The 19,504-nt window shown below is 34.9% G+C and overlaps 1 protein-coding gene across 2 annotated transcripts in view; it reads left to right on the forward strand.

Moving 5' to 3' along the window:
- Nucleotides 1-19,504, forward strand: part of RB1CC1 (RB1 inducible coiled-coil 1) — a 77,097-nt gene that overhangs the window by 40,354 nt on the left and 17,239 nt on the right. For both annotated transcript variants that reach the window (XM_060775299.2, XM_060775300.2), the window contains exons 14-18: nt 2,866-2,992; nt 7,100-9,015; nt 17,463-17,616; nt 18,761-18,869; nt 18,970-19,207. In XM_060775299.2, the coding sequence (XP_060631282.2) occupies nt 2,866-2,992; nt 7,100-9,015; nt 17,463-17,616; nt 18,761-18,869; nt 18,970-19,207 (2,544 nt within the window). The remainder of the gene's footprint in view (nt 1-2,865; nt 2,993-7,099; nt 9,016-17,462; nt 17,617-18,760; nt 18,870-18,969; nt 19,208-19,504) is intronic.

Consider the following 19,504-nt stretch of genomic DNA (forward strand, 5'->3'; position numbering starts at 1 on the left):
GATTGGCACATACTTTCAATCCAGATTCAACTGTATTGCTACATTGGCTGTGAAGTCTTCTTCCAAGAGTTTATTTTCCTTAGATTGCCCTCCATTTTGACCATGGGCACAGCATTGTTTGTTTGAAAAAGCTCAGGTCATCGATATTCTGAGTGTAATTCTACTTGAATGCAGCCCTTTTAAGTTTTTGCTTTCTCAGCTTCAGTCCAGCACTTCTGCTGTCCAAAGTATTGTTGTTCATAAATAACATGATTACTGATTTAGTCTCAGAGGTTTTTCACTGGCGTCCTATTAGAGCTGTTCACTGTTATAGGTAGACAGTCTTGTCAGATTTAATATGTACAGGAGACCACTCAATTACCTCAATAACATATACATAATCTGTTACTTTCTGCAGAGGCTTACGTGCATTGTAATATGTATGAATGTCTTTGCTATTTGACAGGTTAGAGACTAGAGCACTGTCAAATGCAGTATTGCACCCAAGATGGTGCTGAATCAAATTAAGATTTTACAGAGACAATATTCTAGGAAATTACGAATTCTGCAAAGCCAAAAGAACTTTGAATTTGCAAATAAATTTAGAAGATGGCTTATAGAAAAGAACAGGAAAATAAAGTAATATTAAAGATACAAGTATGGTGAAAAGGGCAAATGTCAGTGGTGAAGAAGAAAAAGATTAAATGAAGTCTGATCTTGAGTAAATCCAGTTTATTTCTTTGCATTCTCTTTTATTATGTGTTATTATTTTTGTATACATTATTTGTTATTTATAAGGTACATTTTTCTTATTTAAAAGCACGTAACAAAATGTGTTTTGGGGGAGCTGGAACGGATTAATAGTATTTCAATAGGTAAATTTCATTTGACATAATAGCAATTTGAGTTAAGACCTCAGTCCCAGAAGGAATTAAACTCGTTAGTCAAGGTATCACTGTATAGTGTTAATTCCAAATGGGTATCCAGACTTTAGATTGACAAAAAGTATATCGTAATTTCATTACTGAATAATAATTTTAACATTTTCACAACTGTTTTGACTTAAGAGTTTGAAAATAGTACTCCAGGATTTTATTCATAAAGACCAGTGTGAATTTCTGTCAAAAAGAGAATTAAAACCGCATTGAGTCGCCTGTATAGGCTGAAAAATGCGGTATACAAATAAAGCAAATAAATAAATAAATAAGATCCCCATAACAGTTATCAGCTGTTCACATAACATTTCTACTGCAGAGACGGAGTCATATATATGTGATAAAACGAGAATTATTTTAGATACTTTGAAATGACATAATTAGAACAAGTAACATTGATTTTTTTCTAGATGCAGGAAAAGACTTTGATAACTTGAACTGGGTTTTCTTATTTTAGGGGTTTTGGAAGAGATAGGTTTTGGTAGTAATTTTATTAAATAGGTTAAGCTGTTTTATAACTTACAAAATGCCCAAAGAATGGTTAATGGAGAATTAACAAAACCATATAATATAAAAAAAGAAACAAGTCAAGGTTACTAATAGTCTCTACTAGTTTTGGGCTTTGTACAGAATCACTATCCGTTTCAGTTTGTTTCATTCATAAGTCCCCATTTTCATTTTCGAGTGCCTCTCCCGAAAACAAGAGCTTTTCCAAATGAGCCTTTTTGTTCTGAAAAAATGAATATTTTTTCATTGGCGGCAAAGCGCCAGGGCCTACAGCTTAGCGTTTCTCAGATGTAGGCCCAGCCAAGCACCGAGAATCAGCCAACGAAATGGTTACCATTCTCACTTACCTTTCAATTCACAGATATTTCCAAACCGGGGGGGTGGGTAAGTTTCTTCTCATCCGAATGAATGATACAAAATCAAAACACAAAAGAAACAAATGAGACAAATACCAGGCCCATGACGAGGCTCTACTCTTATTTATTTTGGTCTTGGAAGTTTTGAATAGAGCTATAAGACAAGACAATAAAATTATTGGTATAAAAATAAAACAAGAAATACACAATTTAATGTTTTGATCATTGAGTTGGATAATTGTTTGAAATGTACAGAACCATTATTTGAAAGCTTAGCAGGATTAAAGATTAATCAAAAGACAATGTTGTTGACAAAAAGAATGAAAGAGATGACCTTATTAACACTGATCCAAAAATGAGGAGTTAAAATTGAGAAGAAAATTAAATAACTTGGTTTTATGACTAATATAATTTGTATGCTAAGTAAAAAAAAAATCATGTTAAAGTATCTATCTGTGTATTCTCATAAAACATAACTTGCATGTTTATCTCATTTTTACATTTCAAAATCTTTATAAATACAACACCCTCTTATTTTGTGTGGGGTCCATTCCAAGATCCTTCATGTAATATTATTATTATTATTATTTTTGCTTAATATGGAACCCTGTTTTTTTTACCTGAAACATATTCTGCAATTGGTTTCCATCCAAAGCATTCGGCATAAATGCTGTGGAGGACCTAGAAAATACCCAGTTCTCCTTAGGCTTCCAACATGATTCTACAATTTACAGGATCAGGTCTAGGCAATTTATTTTTATGAGTGAGTGCATATTTGTGGTGTTCTTCAATAGGCATGTGTTTTTCCTGTTCAAATCAACACATATATATTATATGTAGGCCTGAGACTGCTAGACCTTCTCTCACACAATCTCTTGCAGCCCTTAACTTCAGTATGTCTGAGGCTGATTTTAAAGCATACACCTGACTTAATGCTAGAAGCCAAGTTGCAAGCTGTAATTCTCAAAGCATTGTAAACATGTGCAAGAGGAACTTCAATTTATCACATACATATTTAAAATTTTAACTTACAATGTAATCTGTTCTCTGATGAATTTAATTCATATGATGTGTTTACTGTTTTGAAGGGTTCCCATACTTTGTGATTTTGAACCTCTCCACCAGCATGTACTTGCTCTACATAACCTGGTCAAAGCAGCACAAAGTTTGGATGAAATGTCACAAACCATTACAGATCTGCTGAATGAACAAAAGGTATTCTTGGGTTATGGATATGACAGTATGGAAAAATAAAATCTATAGCATGCTAGACCTAAGCACAGTTACTTGATAGGGCTGGGCGGTTTCGTTTCGTTAATTCATAATTCGTTAAAAATTCGTTATTTTTTGTTAACGAAGCGATAACGAACCATTCTGGAGCAACTTAAAAACGAAACGAATTTTTCAATTCGTTTCGTAAATGCTTCGTATCTCGATATATATTCGTTTCGTTATTGGTTTGAGGTCGTTTCGTTATTATTTCCGCATGTCTGGGGCAAGTTTTATAGTTGTTTTTGTTTAATTAGTGAAAAAAAATTATAATATCACACCAACAGTCAACAACAGAGGGAGAGGGAAGCTTCAGAAGTTTTTTTAGCGTATTGCGCGATCGCGGCCGCCATTAACGAATCGATTCGTTATTGTTTCGTTATTGTTTTGTAATTTTTTTTTACCATTTACGAAATTTCGTAAATATCGAACTTTTTTTAAGGAAAATTTCGGAATTCTTTTAAATATTGAAACGCAAAAAACCCCAAAAAAGAATCGATTTTAGAAACAAATCTTTCCGTTGTTGCCCAGGCCTATTACTTGACATTAGGCTGTATTGTGAAATGGAATTAGTGAGGACTATTTTTGTGAATGTATTTTGAATTGTAGTGTTAAATTATTTGTTTTCAGGTAGAATATTTGAATCACAACTCTGAGCCTAGTGTGTAGCAGTAATAGGAATATTGTTTTTTATTAATTCGTATTAATTAATCAGATAACCTATAAGGTGGTATGTTATAGCTACATTGCAAATAATGCATTTTTTCTCTAAAATGTGAATGATCGATTATTTGTTAAAAAAATGACCTTTTAAAATAGTATTCACAGCTTCTTTTTGCAATTATGCATAGTTTATATACATTGGTTAGGATTCAAAGACAAGTTGCATAATCATCATCTTAAATATTTGGAACCAGAAGGGTTGTGAATTTTGTATTATTTAGGATTTTGGAATACCTTTATTTCGACACACGTACATACATACATACACATAATGTATATTACCTTGGAAATAGGACCTACGTCTAAAAGTGAAATTGATTTATGTTTCATATACACCTTATATAAACATAGCCTGAAGGTAATTTTATATGCAATATTTTAAATATTTTTGTGTATGTAACAAAATTAATGTACATTGAGCCATCTGAAAACAAAGGTGTCACTATTTCAGCCACCCATGTGGACAATGTTGGAATTTGTAGGATTTCAGATTTCAGAATTTCCGATAAGGGATGCTCTACATATATAAGGGTGTGTATATGTGACAAAATGTAGATAATGTGGTGTAGTGATTTTACCTCTGGACAATGATTCAGGAGAACACAGTTCAAATCACAACTCAATTATGGAAACCAACTGAGTGACCTTGGACAAGTTAACTTTTGTAACCTCATAGAAAGGTAATGGCAAATTCACTCTGAACAAATCCTACCAAGAAAACCTCATGGAAGGTTTGCCTTGGGGTTACTATAAGTTAGAAAGAAGTTGCATAGTTATGCATAGTTTATATACATTGGTTAGGATTCAAAGACAAGTTGCATAATCATCATCTTAAATATTTGGAACCAGAAGGGTTGTGTAGATGCATTTTATTTATTTCCTCATAAGCCTCACACTAGACTGCATGCCATGCCCTTCACTCCAGGAAAAGATACTCTCAATAGTCAAACATCTCTAAATATGATCTTGCTTATGAGGCTACAATCCTTGTTTCAGTCTTCTATGTTTCAATCTTTTTTAAAGGCCCATCCATCTTCACAGAAATTGAAGCAGATGTTTTTTCATGGAGCAGGAAATTCCTCTTGTCCAACATCTTTGTGCCTGTATTCAGTTAGATATGATCCATTGGCTTGTATCCAGTTGTATTGGCAAGAGGTTCATGATTTTGTTGAGTGAACTTAACATTTGCACCTGATTCATTGTGTTGTTTATTATTATATTAATAATTTCATTGTTAATCAGGGTTTTTTAAAATAAAGTTGATGTTTTCATCTGTGTTACAGTTGTAGTTTTAATAAACATTTTCCTCATTTTTGGTATTGTTTTTGTGTGTGCTTCTGTGGGATTGGTTGATAAAGAGATTATAGGAATTATAGGAATCCATGGTTGACTGATAAGTAATTCTCCATGATAAGGTACATTTTTCCCATGACTGTTGAAGGTGATAGGATGACAGAGTTGCATCATGGCACTTAATTTGGGTCAGATTATTCCGTAATGTCTGAATTGACATCATAGTAATGTCTGAATTGACATCATAATTTCTAATTGGACTCTGGATCCATTAGCTGTGAAGAGGAAAGGAAAAGAAATTCCACTGCATCCTCCAGTTATTTGCTAATTGGATCATTCTTAAACATGTACACTTCACTTCTGATCTGTTTATGTCTGTTTTCTCATATGCTTTTTAAAAAAATACATGGACAAACTGGCTTCATGAACAGCTCCTTTCCTACAGCTGTATCCTAAATCTACATTATGAAAATATCCTTTAAACACTGCTGTTAAACGTCTTGTCAAGTGGTGGCCCTCCTTTGCCTTCATAAAACTTCTACATTTCTTCTTATAAGGAGCACAGACTTACTACTAGAATTGTAATTTTCAAGATGACTTTGTCTTTCAGCCCCTTCAATGGTAGCTTGGAGTGCTTTGAATATTGGATTACTAAAGTACTTAGGATATCTCATCACAGCCTTATTTGAAGTGATGCTTGACAGATTTTTTCTTACTTCATTCTCAAATATCGCAGCTTTACCAATGCTGAACGGACTTTAAGAATCAGTAGCATATGTGTCAAAGCATCTGTTGTGAATCACCATGCTTGTCACCTCATCAGGGGTCCTTTGATTATTTTTACAGCAACTTTTAGGAAGAACTACATGTGGAGAGACTGAAATGGGGGAAGGAGGATTTAAATATTTTGCCTTAACATTCTTATTCATTGTAGAGCTATGTGTATATATATCACCCAACATTTACTATACAGGCAATTCCCATGTTACAAACAAGATAGTTTATGGACGTTTGTTCTTAAATTGAATTTGTAAGTAAACTGAAGCAGGTATATTTTAAAGTGTAACTTCAGTCATTTTTAAAACAGTTTTGAATAGCATAGGGAAGGATTAACATCCATGTTTTGTTAGTCTGTCTGTGCCCCTGTTCAGAAGTTTTCACCTCATGTTTTGTCCCTGTGATAATTGGATGTTGAAAAATGTGGCTTGTTGTGCAAACAAGAATTGGTGATAAGGCTAATGTGATAAGTGATCCTCAAAGATGATGGTAGAGTATCTCTATTCTTCAGTGGAGGCACCTTTTGTCTGTGATAACTCTTTCAGGAGTGAATTGCCCTTTCTGGGACTAGATGTACTCTCACTTCCTGTTGTCTCTCACCTGTTTGTAAGTAGAAGTTGTACGTAAGTTTGATGTTTGTAACTCAGGCACTGTCTGTAATATCATTTGGGAAATATCCAATCATTCCTCATATTTATTTCCACCAATGCTATATTGTAGTTACAATTTAGGGATACATATCATTTACAGATTAAGTGTGCCTTATCCAGAATTTTGAAACTCAAAGTATTCCAAAATCCAAACTTGTCTATATGTGCAGGTGAGATTGTGACACTTTAGCTCAGGGTTTACTTCATGCAGAACATTATTAAAATATTGTATACATTTACAATATAATGTGTATATGAATTATAAATGTATTTCATTTTTATACTTGGGTCCTATCTCAAAGATTATGAACATGCATGCAATTGCAGCTATTCCAAAATCTGAAATCCAAAACTCTTCTAGCCCCCAGCATTTCAATTAAGGGATACTTCATTAGAATCTTCCTGTTTGTGATGTACATGGTATGTTAATCTTATATCTTATAAGCCATTTCAAGCAATAATGCATGAGGCTTTTGGGGTATGTGCAAGAGAAGTAAAACATTTAAAGAACACCATGGCATGTGTGAATTCTTCTGTGTTTGATTTGGGGCCTATATTGGAATTGTTATGAAATGGTTGTATTTTAACTTTGACCTTTTTATGCCTTTAGGCTTCCAACAGTCAAGCCTCGCCACAATCTGTGACTACACCAAGGATGGAAAGTACAACGGGAATAACAATGGCTACCTCTCCTAAAACTCCTCCACTACTCAGTCTTCAAGGACCTCTGTGCCCTCCTGTCTGTCCTCCGGGTCCTTTGGAAGAGTTGTCTCCAGACAGTATTGATGCTCATACATTTGATTTTGAAACAATTGCCCATCCAGGCATAGAGCAATCCCTTAAGCAAGGGTCTTTAGACTTGGACTCATTGGCTGAAAGTCCAGAGTCCGATTTCATGTCAGCAGTGAATGAATTTGTAATAGAAGAAAATCCAGTATCTCCAAATGTGATAAGTGATCCTCAAAGTCCAGAAATGATGGTAGAGTCTCTCTATTCTTCAGTTATCAATGCAATAGATAGTAGGAGGATGCAAGATACAAATATATGTGCAAAGGAGGAAACGTTAGAAAATTCTGCTGTAAATGTTTATGTGGAGAAATGTAGAGATGTTGCCCAGGAGTCTCGGCTAAATTTAATTAACATCAAAGAAGATCTTTGTCACTTCAGAACATTTGTAGAAAAAGAACAATATGAGTTTTCCAGTTCTTTAAAATGTACTTCTATAGAAATAAGAGATATTATAGAAAAGGTAAAACTTTCTCTTGAAAAAACACTAAAAGATAAGCATCAAAAAGAACTGCAATCTTTAAAAACTGAGTATGAAAGTAGATTGAATACTTTAGTTGAAGATGGTAAAGAGAACCTTAAAAAGATAACAAAATTAAAGTGTGACTTAAAAAGTCTCGAAGATGTTTTGCATGATAAAGATAATGAATTTGAAGTAGTAAAGAGTGAAAAGGAAGCAGTTGTGATTTTACAGCATCAAAAAGATCAAAAACTACTTGAATTGGAAAGTCAAATGAAGAACCAGTCTTGTGAAATTAAAGAACTAAGGGAGTCTCGTGAAAGAGTCTCAGAAAGTCTGAAAAAACTTCATTTTGAAAATGATGAAAAAATTCAGGTGTTACAAGAAGAATTTCAGACTTTGGAAAAAGATCACTTAAAAGAATTGGAATCCAATTTAGTTGTCACACACACACAAGAACTTGAAGAATTAGTGGCCAAACACAATGATGCTTTAGAAAAGTTAAAAACAGAAAATCGTCATAGAGTGGAACAAATGCAGAAATCTCATGCTACTGATGTCCACGCAAAAGAACAACAGGTTGAAGAATTAAAGGCCAAAGTGTCTGAACTCTCTGATTTGAGGTGTAAATTAGAAGTTGAACTTGCCCTGAAAGAAGCAGAAACAGATGAAATGAAACTACTTGTAGAAGAGAGCAAAACTCAGCAGCAGGATAATCTGAAAAATCTAGTTGAAAAGGAAACTGAAATATTAAGAAAAGAGATAGATAAATTGAACCATATCATCCAAGTTAATAATGATGAATATCAGGTAGGTTTGGCAGAGCTGAGAACTCTAATGACAATTGAAAAGGATCAGTGCATTTCAGAATTAATCGACAGGCATGAGGAAGAAACAAATTTGCTTAGAACTGAATTGAGCAAAGTAACATGTTTGCATAAAAAAGCTTTTGAAGCAGAAAAAAGGTTGGAAGATCAACTAACAGAATTGCAGGGTAAACTGGAATTGGAAGTGAGTACCCTAGAGGATCAGAAAAAAGAAAATCTGACTTTGTATGAACAGCAGAAGAAATACGAAGCAACTATCAATAAACTTGAAGAGGAAAAAGAGCTACTAGTCACTAACCATGAGGAAGAAAGAAAAGTATTTCTACAGAAGCTGACTTGTGAAAAAGAAGATGCAGTACAAAGTGCCCGTAAAGAATTTGAGTTGCAACGGGAAGCAGTAGAAAAAGAGCTTTTGAAAAAAATCCAGCAACTTGAGATGCAAGTTAATCAGAGGTACTGTATGAATTAATGTTGCATTCAGATGTTTGAAATAAAATCAACTATGCAGAATATATCTTGTAGTCGGTCGAGTAAGTACACTCTCAAGCAATGGTCCCCATACTTTTACCAGTCCCATACTTTCACCAGTCCCATACTTCCCTTTGGATTTTGTAAACATGCTCCATGACCAATTTAATCTTTTTTTATCAGTTTATCATTGGGGCACATGAATTCTCCATTGTCCACTCCATTTGCTTATGCTCCTGAACTAAAGGCCAGCCCATTCAAACCCACTTAAGAGGGGATTGCCAAATTTAAAAGCTTGGGCTCTCTATGAAATTTATGTATGTATTTTAAAAGTTACCATGACTTAGACTCTGAAAATGATCTTCTCTGATTCATAATACTGTTCAGTAACTGCTGAAAGGAATACTTTCAAACAAATTGCCCTTTCTCTATCTACATAGTCCCAACAGTTTGAATTGACTATACAAAATTGAAGAAACAGCAAGGTAATATTAATACTCACACAGAGGTTTGTACAAATAGCCTCCATAGCTAGTTCTGTGGTTATTTTCCTTTGAAGTGTCTTGCTACAGGTTGCTTTAGATGGATTTTTCTTTTCTTTTGCTTAAAATAGACACTTTAAATAAACCATGTCAACCTTTCATTGTTAGGTCAAACATTTCTACTTCTGTGGCTTGTTTTTTGGAGTTGTGTTATTTTGGCAGAGTGTGCTAAGAGATTAGAAGGTTTTAACATTTTGACTGCTAAGAATTTTTAAAACTAAAATGTTATTTTTTTAGTTTGGAGATAAGGGATGCTTTTGTAGTTATGAAATAGTATAATACATAGCTTTCGGAAAGATTATTTTGGGCTACTTGAAATACTCTTCTGAGTGGGCTTCTAGAGAGAAATCTTCTAGTTCATTTGATTCCCCACAGGACTCTAACCAGGAGTTTATCTACATTGTAGAATTAATGCAGTTTGACACCTCTTTAACTGCTATGGTTCGTGCTATGGAATCCTAGAAGTTGTAGTTTGATGAGGTGCCAGCACTCTTTGACAGATAAGACCAAATACTACATAAAACCACTGTTCCCAAGATTCCATACCATGGATTCATCACAGTCAAAATGGTGTCAAACTACATTAACAGTGTAGATGCACCCCAGATTAAGGAGGCAAATTGATTTCATGAGCATGGAGTAGACCGAATTGCCTCTGCAACAGCAGCTCAAATCTATTAATTAAAATGAGTTCAAATTTTGGAGAAAGGGAAAAATAAAAGAGTGGAGTTAGATAGAAGTATAGGATTCAGCAAATCTAAAATCTATATAAATAAAAATGTAATGTTGGTTTGTGGTATTAACATAACTCAAAAACCACTGGACGAATTGACACCAAATTTGGACACAATATACCTATCAGGCCAACGAGTCACCATCACTCATAAAAACACTGAAAAACATAGCAGAAGAGACTTAAAAAGCCAAAAAATATTTACAACTCATGCACAAAACCACACATATATACGCAAACACACATATATACACATATTCACAAATATATACACAGACAAAACAGACACTGGGCCACAGCAACACATGGCAGGAGACAGCTTGTAAAGAATAAAAAAGTGTCAGTAGCAAAGGTGACTTTAATGCATGGAAAAATATTGTCAAAGAAAACTGTTAGAAGCAACTGTCAGGTTGTGTTCCCACAGTTCCCAGTGATTCTAACAGTTGTCTATGAGGGTGTCATTTCAGAGAGATTCCTTGTTGGAGTAGGCAAGCAAAAACAGGGAGAACTTTAGAGGTCACAGTGTTCCAGTTGAAAGGCAAGGCAAGGTTGATGGGAGTCTAAAGCTTTCCCTTGAACAGTGCAACTCAGGATAATGTTTTACAGACATTACAAGACTTGATGTGATTTATATTTCTGCTCAGGCTCACCAGGCAGATTTTTCTGGCATGATACCCCAAATTCCATCTAAACAGGGGGGCGTGATGGAGGAATTGTCAGAAATAATAGGCATGCAGTACATGTTAAGACAATTAATTTCTAAAAAGTAGATAATCAGTTTCAGAGGAAGACAAAGGCAATCCCTCTCAGAAAAAGTCTTGCCAAGAAAACCCCATGATAGGTTCACTTTAAGATTATCCCACAACAAGGTAATCAGTTCCAGTCATTGACATCAGCATTTCATTCAAATACTTTGAATTTTTGGAATCATCAGTAAGTGAGACATCTAATAAATTTATTGTGTAATTCTGATTTTCAAAACATATTTTAAGTTCAATTTTATGTAAATAGAAGGAATATATATATATATGAATTAATTAATGTATATTTGGATAATACCATTATAATTTTTATCAAAAGAGTTTTAAACTGAATGTCTCCAAACTTGTAAGTAAAGATTACAGTATGAATACTAAAGATAGGATTACTGGGAACTAAGCAGAATCACTTGGGTTATACAGTCTAATTATTCAAGTGAGCTAAACATTGATGGTGAATTAGAGCAAGGAAAGATTACTGCGAGGCAGTGGTGGTGGTAATTTTTGTCTACCATAGAAGCTGACTCTCATGTGGCTTCTTGGATCATTCAGTCCTGATGATATCAAACCAATGGTTATATGAATAATGGAGACTTTAGGCTGAAGATTTATAGAACAAGATCACAGACTGGATCAGGAAGATCAAAGAAAGAGATAGAATTCAGGAAGTAGCATCAATGTTGGGGAAACACCTCCAAGACTCACAGCAATTCTGCTTCTGGGGATATGTCAAGATTTGATTAAATTGGGGTTTGCTCAAATTATTGGTTTACTGTTTCAACAGCCAGAAAGTGCAGAAATTATTAGTCCCCTCGCCAGCACAACAATAGCTGCTTTACTCAAAGATGCAATAGCACCAATGGAGGGTGACATGTTAAAAGACTTCAAAGAGAAAAGGCATATATAGTGCTCTTAGAAAGACATAAGAAGCCTCTGCTTCAAAAGCTTTGGTAGTTAGTATTTGCTAGAAAAGCACTTGCTTAGATGAAGGATATGCATTATAATGAAAAATTATATTCCTTCAAGAAAAGTATGCTCTCATTTGTGGAGGATACATCTCAACACTCAGCCTCCTTTGCTTCAAGATCTGATGTAGGGATGTCAAACTCATTTTCATCAAGGGCCACGTCAGCCTTATGGTTGCCTTCAAAAGGTTGCTGACTCCATGGATACAGAGTGCCAGCTACAATTGCTTTACATAGTGGTCAGTGGTCTTTATTTTTTACCCAATTCGGGTTCGAGATGAGATTAAAGACAACTTCCATTACTTGTTATTATCTGCTATGCAGACTGGGAATAATAGGAATTGTAATCTAACAGCACTTGTGGCTCTGAGGTAGGAAAAGGTTAAAACCCATTTTAAAGTCAGATATCATATAGTATCTACAAGCCTAATTTTAAACCTCACTAAGCATTTCTTACTTCAGTGTGCATGCACAGGAAGCAGTTCATTCAGTAGGGTTTGCTGTTATCCATAATTTGTACTAACCATGATGAGCCTGAGAATGTATCTTCCCATGGATAAGGGAGTCAGTACTATACCCATTTTTACAAGGACAATTGCCTGTCTTTCATCCTGATCTCACTAATGTGATGAGAAGAACTGACCAATAGGCATGCATGTATCAATGGCATTTATATTGCATTTCAGATTGCCACCATGAGATTCAGGAACTTTGGTGATTAAGTTCTTTTTCCATATCTTCATGGCATAATATAGAAGGAAATGCTTTATTGCTTGTGGGTGGTATTTGGGGGGGGGGGGGCAACGACTGGGTTTTAAAGGCTATTTTATGTTTTATTATATTTTAATCTGATTTTACTCCACTGTACTATTTCATTATTTTTTAACTTGTGTATTGCACTTTTTAAACTTGACTAAAGTGTGGGATCATTCACCGCCTTGAATCCCTACAGGGAAAAAGGTGGGGTATACATAAATACTATTAATAATAATTAGCTCATTTATTCCATCAGTACAAACATCAGAGTCTATCAAGTGTTAGATTCCTTAACCACTAACACAGTATTTTTGTGAACAATAGACCATGTTTCAAATGCATAGGATGTTGACTTAAGTAATAACACACTTCGGAGGGAAATGAATTTCATGAGATATAGACGGTAGTAATTACTGTATTCATCACGGTAATTCAACAACTTTTTGTTTGGTGATACCACAGTCATACTTGTGTTGATCAAGTACATGTAGTTGATCAATACATGTGGGATCTTTGAAAAAAAACTCCACTATGGCAGTTAATCAAGAGGATCAATTTGATTTCTGGTGCGGATCTAGGAGCAATAATTATTAGTCACACTGTATAAATTAGTTCTTAATTACAAAGACAGTTATCTTCTGAATGGCCACTATTAGCAAGATAAGATATTAGCAAGCATCCTTTTACCCCAACCATTTATGTAATTGTGGATGCTTCCTGCATCTTGTGAACTGGGTAGCAGTATGCAAAAACAAAACAAGTAAAAATAAATGAGTTAGGTTGAGGTTGTGGGTACAGGTATAGCTTTATTTGTTTTTTGCCCCTTTGTCCTCGACTGATCCCAAGGCAACTTGCAACACAATCAGAAAAAAACCCAAATATATAATGGTTAAGCAGTTGCAATATTACAATACATTTTTAGACAGTCTTAAAACAGTGCTGTTAAGCATGTTTTATTCTACAGAGATGTTCTTCCAAGGGGGGGGGGGCATTATGGTTGGTTTAATAGCAATCTCAAGCTTGACTCCAGTTTTATATATATTATCGGTTCATAGCCTGTATCGCTGTTATCTTCTGCATCAAATTATGCAGTCTGCTTTATTTCCATATTGGCCATCATGTGTTGACCATGTATACAATCACCACTGAGGTTACTTGAATAATATGTGATCATCCTGATAAAATTCAATCAGTTGCTCACCTACTTCATTTCTTGATCCTAGGCTAAATTTTCCTATAATCTTTGATTCTTCTGTTTCCTGCATTTGTATTCCAATTTAAAGTGATTAATAAGAAGGGTTTTTTTTCTGTGTGCTCATTTTATTCCCAGGCTTTAGCACAGAATCTTTCAATTTCTTCTGGTATCTAGTAACACAAGGGATTGACATCCTTCTTTTACCAACCCAAGTCAGCAAATATTTCAACCAGGTTCCTCCATTCTTCCACTTTAGTGCCACATTGAGCACACAATAGTAATTCAAACAGAATGTAATTATTAAGTTATATGTTTTGACCAGAACAGACACTCCAGATCTGTCATTGGATTTCTGACCACGAGTTCTATTTACCTAAATCAGTTCAAGGATGATGGAAGGGAAGTTTCAATCCCAACATTTTTTTTTAAGGACATACATTTGGCATCATTGTTTTGAAGGGACAGGATTGGTTTCCCTTAGGAAATAAAGGGTATTTAGAGATTGTAGAAATAGTCTTCTTGGAAATGTATGAACTAAATAATAATTTGTAATGCTGCTACACTTGTCAGTCTCTACTTGTCATGAGGTTACTGCTGCCACTGCTAGAATTTGAAGCAACATTTGATCAAGAACCAGAACTACCAGGAACCTTTTGAAACACATTGTCTCTTGGTGATTAAAGCATCACAGTAAATATAGTCCAAGACAGGATTAAAAGTTAAAAACTAAATCTTCAGATACATCTTGAGGATGCAGGGAAGAAGACAATTGATTGTTCAGAGACAAATTTAATGAAATTATGGTGAATTCAGAGGAGATAGGCCAAACTACTCAAGACTGACCTCTGGATATATTCAAGCTAGAGTCTGGAAATGGGAACCAGGTGAGAACTTTAGACTAATATAGCATTTTCCCCTCTGGCTAACAAGTTGCTTAACTCAATACTAGTGAATCAAACCACAACTATTCATTGTTCAGAGCAGTGCTTCTTGAGATATATGATAGGAGTCAATTTGATACATTGGGCCAGAAGTCACTCCTTGATGTCCACATGATGTTCAATGGCTCCCTAATCGAATAAAACCAGTTAACCCAGTTTTATCCTGCATTAAGAGAAGTTGGAGAATGCTCCTAAGTTTCAGTGAAACTCCAAACCAGCCATACTTCCGAATCAATGTGGATAGCTGGATTAGTTGTAATTCATACTAGTCCCTTTTCCCGTGCTTCACAGCGCATGGGAAAGAGTATAGATCAGGCCCTTGTCCAGAGAGCTCCTGGTGGTCACCTGGCACCTTTAATGATATAATCAGCAAAGGTGCCCATGGAACTAGAGAAAATGAGGGTAGATCTACTTTTTCCTTCTCTTTACTCATGTGGGCACCTTTGCTGATGTCAGCAAAGGCATCTAGTGATGGACAGGGGCTCTCTGAATTTCATAAAACAACTGCAATAAAGGATGTCTAAGGTAAGATGACCATCCAAACTAGTTTTGACCTGACTGGATAATCTGGATTCCATTCCACTGCTGCTGTGGGTTATAGACAGGCTAAGTGAAAGTATTACTATGTGTAGATGTGTGTAATCATGGGGACATTATTACAAGAGGCATGCTTGGCCATTCTGCTTAGCATATTTGGTCAGCTCTACAGCATGGGGTTATCTTCCTTGGTATCCTCTACTATCTGTATCTGAAGTAGTCAGTGAATGTATGTTTATTTTGTACCAACTTGTCCATGCCATTAGAAGTCAGAACTACATTGTTTTTTCTCTTTGCTTTTCTAAGCTTTTTTTCCTCCTTCATGGGTTATTGACGTCAATTGTTTTTTTGTTGTTATTTTTTTTACTTTATATACTGATAGTAGTCTTGGGTATTTTATATTAGGTTTGTGTTTACTATGTAAAAACACTAGGAATTCAGATTGTAGATTCTTGTTGCTACGGTATGAAGTTATGAAGTCTCTTCCATATTAAAAATAATACGTTTATTAGGCCAGCAAAAAGCACTGGTTTGAAATCAAGCATGGATGTTGCTGAAATCAAATAGTGTAGAGAAGAGTTCAGTGTAAACATTTTGAATTTTTAGACTATTTAAAGTACATTTTCTTTTGTTGGAGTCAAGCATTTTGTGGGAATAGCCACAACAGCTTGTGATGAAATCAATGGTGTTAGATTGTTTCATGATACAGTATTTACAGTGTTTATATACCGCCTTTCTCACCCCTGGGGGGACTCAAAGCGGTTTAGTAGTGTCTCGCTTATCCAACATAACGGACTGGCAGAACGCTGGATAAGCGAAAATGTTGTATGTCAAGGAAAAGCCTAATAAACGTCAAATTACCTCGTGATTTTACAAATTAAGCACCAAAACATCATGTTTTACAACAAACTGACAGAAAAAGTAGTTCAATACACGGTAACATAATGTAGTAATACTGTATTTATGAATTTAGCACCAAAACATTGCAATGTATTGAAACAGCTGTGGATCTGGGCAAGAGGCAGACTGCACTGGATAATACAGAACGTTTGAGGAGTGAAGGTTGGATAAGCTAGACACTTTTGTATTTGCCACTGTAAATGTAATTTTCCTTTTGAAACTGATTAAATTGTGAAAATCTGTAATAAGGCGCAGAGTAGAACTACCCTTGAACAGGTAACTTTGTAATTACATTTAAACGGTTTCAAAGAAGTTGTGTATAATTTTATTGTAATAATAGTGTTTGTTGTGTTTTTAAAAAGATTCCCTAGTAAAGATTTCTTTTTAAAAATAGAATTTTATTTTTACTTATGTTTTATTTATTATTTATTTATTAACCATATTTATATACCGCCTTTCTCAGCCTGAAGGCAACTCAGGGCGGTTTTACTTCTGAAAACTCTGGCTTTTCTGAGTCTGCTGATTTTTCTTTCCTCCTATATACATTATGCTGTTTTTTCGATTTCACAACCAGACCTGGGAGTGCATTAAAATCACTATTAGCGGACATTATGATGTGGTTTCACTTGCCATCCTAGTAACCCATTTACATTATTTTGCTGACTCTAATGTTTGTTTAGATTTATACAAGATAATTTTCTGTTGTTCTGGTTGCAAAGTAAAATCAGGATTTTTAGCTCCTCTTCTTCTGGGTCATGAACATGCAGCTTTCTTTTACAACTTCTGAACACCAGAGAAGTCACTAAGAGTAGAGAATGTATATTCTTGTTGCAGGCTAGGAATTTTGCATTACTTTTCTCTCCTTTTTTAATTTTTTTTCTTATCTCACATCGAGTTTTTAAAAATGTTTTGCAATGTGTAGGCTGGAACCGGCAGCTAATGTTAGCCAACACTTTGTACTTCTTAACTACATTGTGACACACACACACAAGGTAAAATGCTTTAAAGGTTTAGATCTTTTGCCTTTGTTGTTGTTATTTGAACTATATTATATTTATATTATATTTCATTATATTGTGAATGTTTTCCTTTTTCCTCTCCCAAGTTCGACTGAATCATCTGCATCTAGCTTGGTTTCAGAACTTCAAGAAAAGCTTCAGGAGGAAAAAGTGAAGTTTTTGGAGCAGCTTGAAGAACATGAGAAAAGAAAAAATGAGGAAATGCAAAACATCCGAACATCACTCACTGCAGAACAGCAGGTAGTATAAGCTGCTCTGTGATGCCAGATTAGATACACTTGTTGGGGGCTGCTTGACAATGACTAAGATTCTTTGTTTTGGTAACTAGCACAATAGCTAATCATTCCTCATTTTTCCCAAAGTCCTTTGATGGTATCCTTTGCCAGCTAGTTGTAGATTTTTAGGCTGGTACTAATTTTCTTAGACAGTATGTTTTTATAAAAGGCACAGTGAATCAATTTCTTCTGTCTCATAATTTTAATTCATTTTGGTGCTGTTTGTAGAGAGCTTCTTTACATTTTATATTATACTAGCTGTCCCCTGCCACGCGTTGCTGTGGCCCAGTCTGTTGATCTGGAAAATAAAGTAATGAGAAAGTGTTGATTTCTAATATATGTAATTTCTTTATGCTTGTGGGTAAACCGTATTTCTTGCTGTTTCCTTGTCGGTGTTGATGTGAAGAGTGTCTGGTTTTCCCACCCTGGAACATGCAACATATCATTTAAGGGTCCCCTTCAAATACTATATCTCTGTGTGTGTGTGAATCATATCTATCTATCTATATCTATGGCTGGATGGCTCTTTGTCAGGAGGACTTTGATTACATATTCTTGCCCTGATGAAGGGAGTTGGATTGGATGGCCTTAAGTATTTTCTGTTGGTCATGGGGGTTCTGTGTGGGAAGTTTGCCCTGATTCTGTCATTCGTGGGGTTCAGAATGCTCTTTGATTGTAGGTGAATTGTGAATCCCAGTGACTACAACTCCCAAATCTTATAATTTAGCCCATGAAATTAATGAGTTGCCTTAATGCTAGGTGACTTGAATAGACATGCATGCAGTCATAGATTGTGTTTTGGACTTTTCTATTTTATTGAATGTTTTAGATTTTTATTCCTGCAGACCAGCTCAAGGGTATTTGCAAGTTGAATGGTATATCAATCTAATGAATGAATGAATGAATGAATGAATGAATATATATATATATATATATATATATATATATATATATATATGTCAAGTATGTCAAGAGTAATGTTGAACACATTCCAGAGTTTGGATGCCATTTTTAAATGCATTTGAAGTTATTAAGAATATGATGAGCCTTCTCTCATTGGATCTTTTTATACATTCTTAACTAAAAAAAATGCTTTTTCTGTCTTTTAGACTACCTTTAATACTGTTTTGACAAGAGAAAAAATGAAAAAAGAAAACATAATAAATGACCTGAGTGAGAAATTAAAAGTGATAAAACAACAACAAGAAAGGGACAAAGGTAACTTTGAGATGTAAAACTGTTTCTAGTTTAATTCCATATAACATCTATGCAGTATATTAACATGATAGCCATGAATTGCTATTCACCTTTATCTTAGATCTGATTGAAACCCTCTCTGAAGACCGAGCTCGTTTACTTGAAGAGAAGAAGAAACTTGAGGAAGAAGTTAATAAACTGAGGTGTAATTTTGCTCCATCAACTTATGTACCACCTCCTTTGGAACTTTCCGGAGCTTGTGCAGCTGATTCTTCAGCAGAACCTGAGCGATTGACTTCAGAAGCAGCTGAAGAAGGAAGAATGGATTCCACCTTGGAGACCAGCATGATGGCTGTCAAGTAAGTAGCTGTTGGAATGAATATATATTGAAATGTTGGTGACTAAATAAGGCTATTGATTTAAAACAGTGGTTTCCAACCTTTGCTCCGCCAAGTGTTTTGGACTTCAGCTCCCACAATTCCTAACAGCTGGTAAGCTGGTTGGGATTTCTGGGAATTGGAAGTCCAAAACAACTAAAGGACCAAACGTTGGAAACCGTTGGTTTAAAAGTATGCTCATGCTTGAATGAGTCTCTCAACTTTCATCCCTTCTGATTGAAAATATTTACTTACATCATTGTTTTTGTGCTTAATATT

This window comes from Anolis sagrei, chromosome 4 (genome assembly GCF_037176765.1).
Source record: "Anolis sagrei isolate rAnoSag1 chromosome 4, rAnoSag1.mat, whole genome shotgun sequence".
Lineage (NCBI taxonomy): Eukaryota > Metazoa > Chordata > Lepidosauria > Squamata > Dactyloidae > Anolis > Anolis sagrei.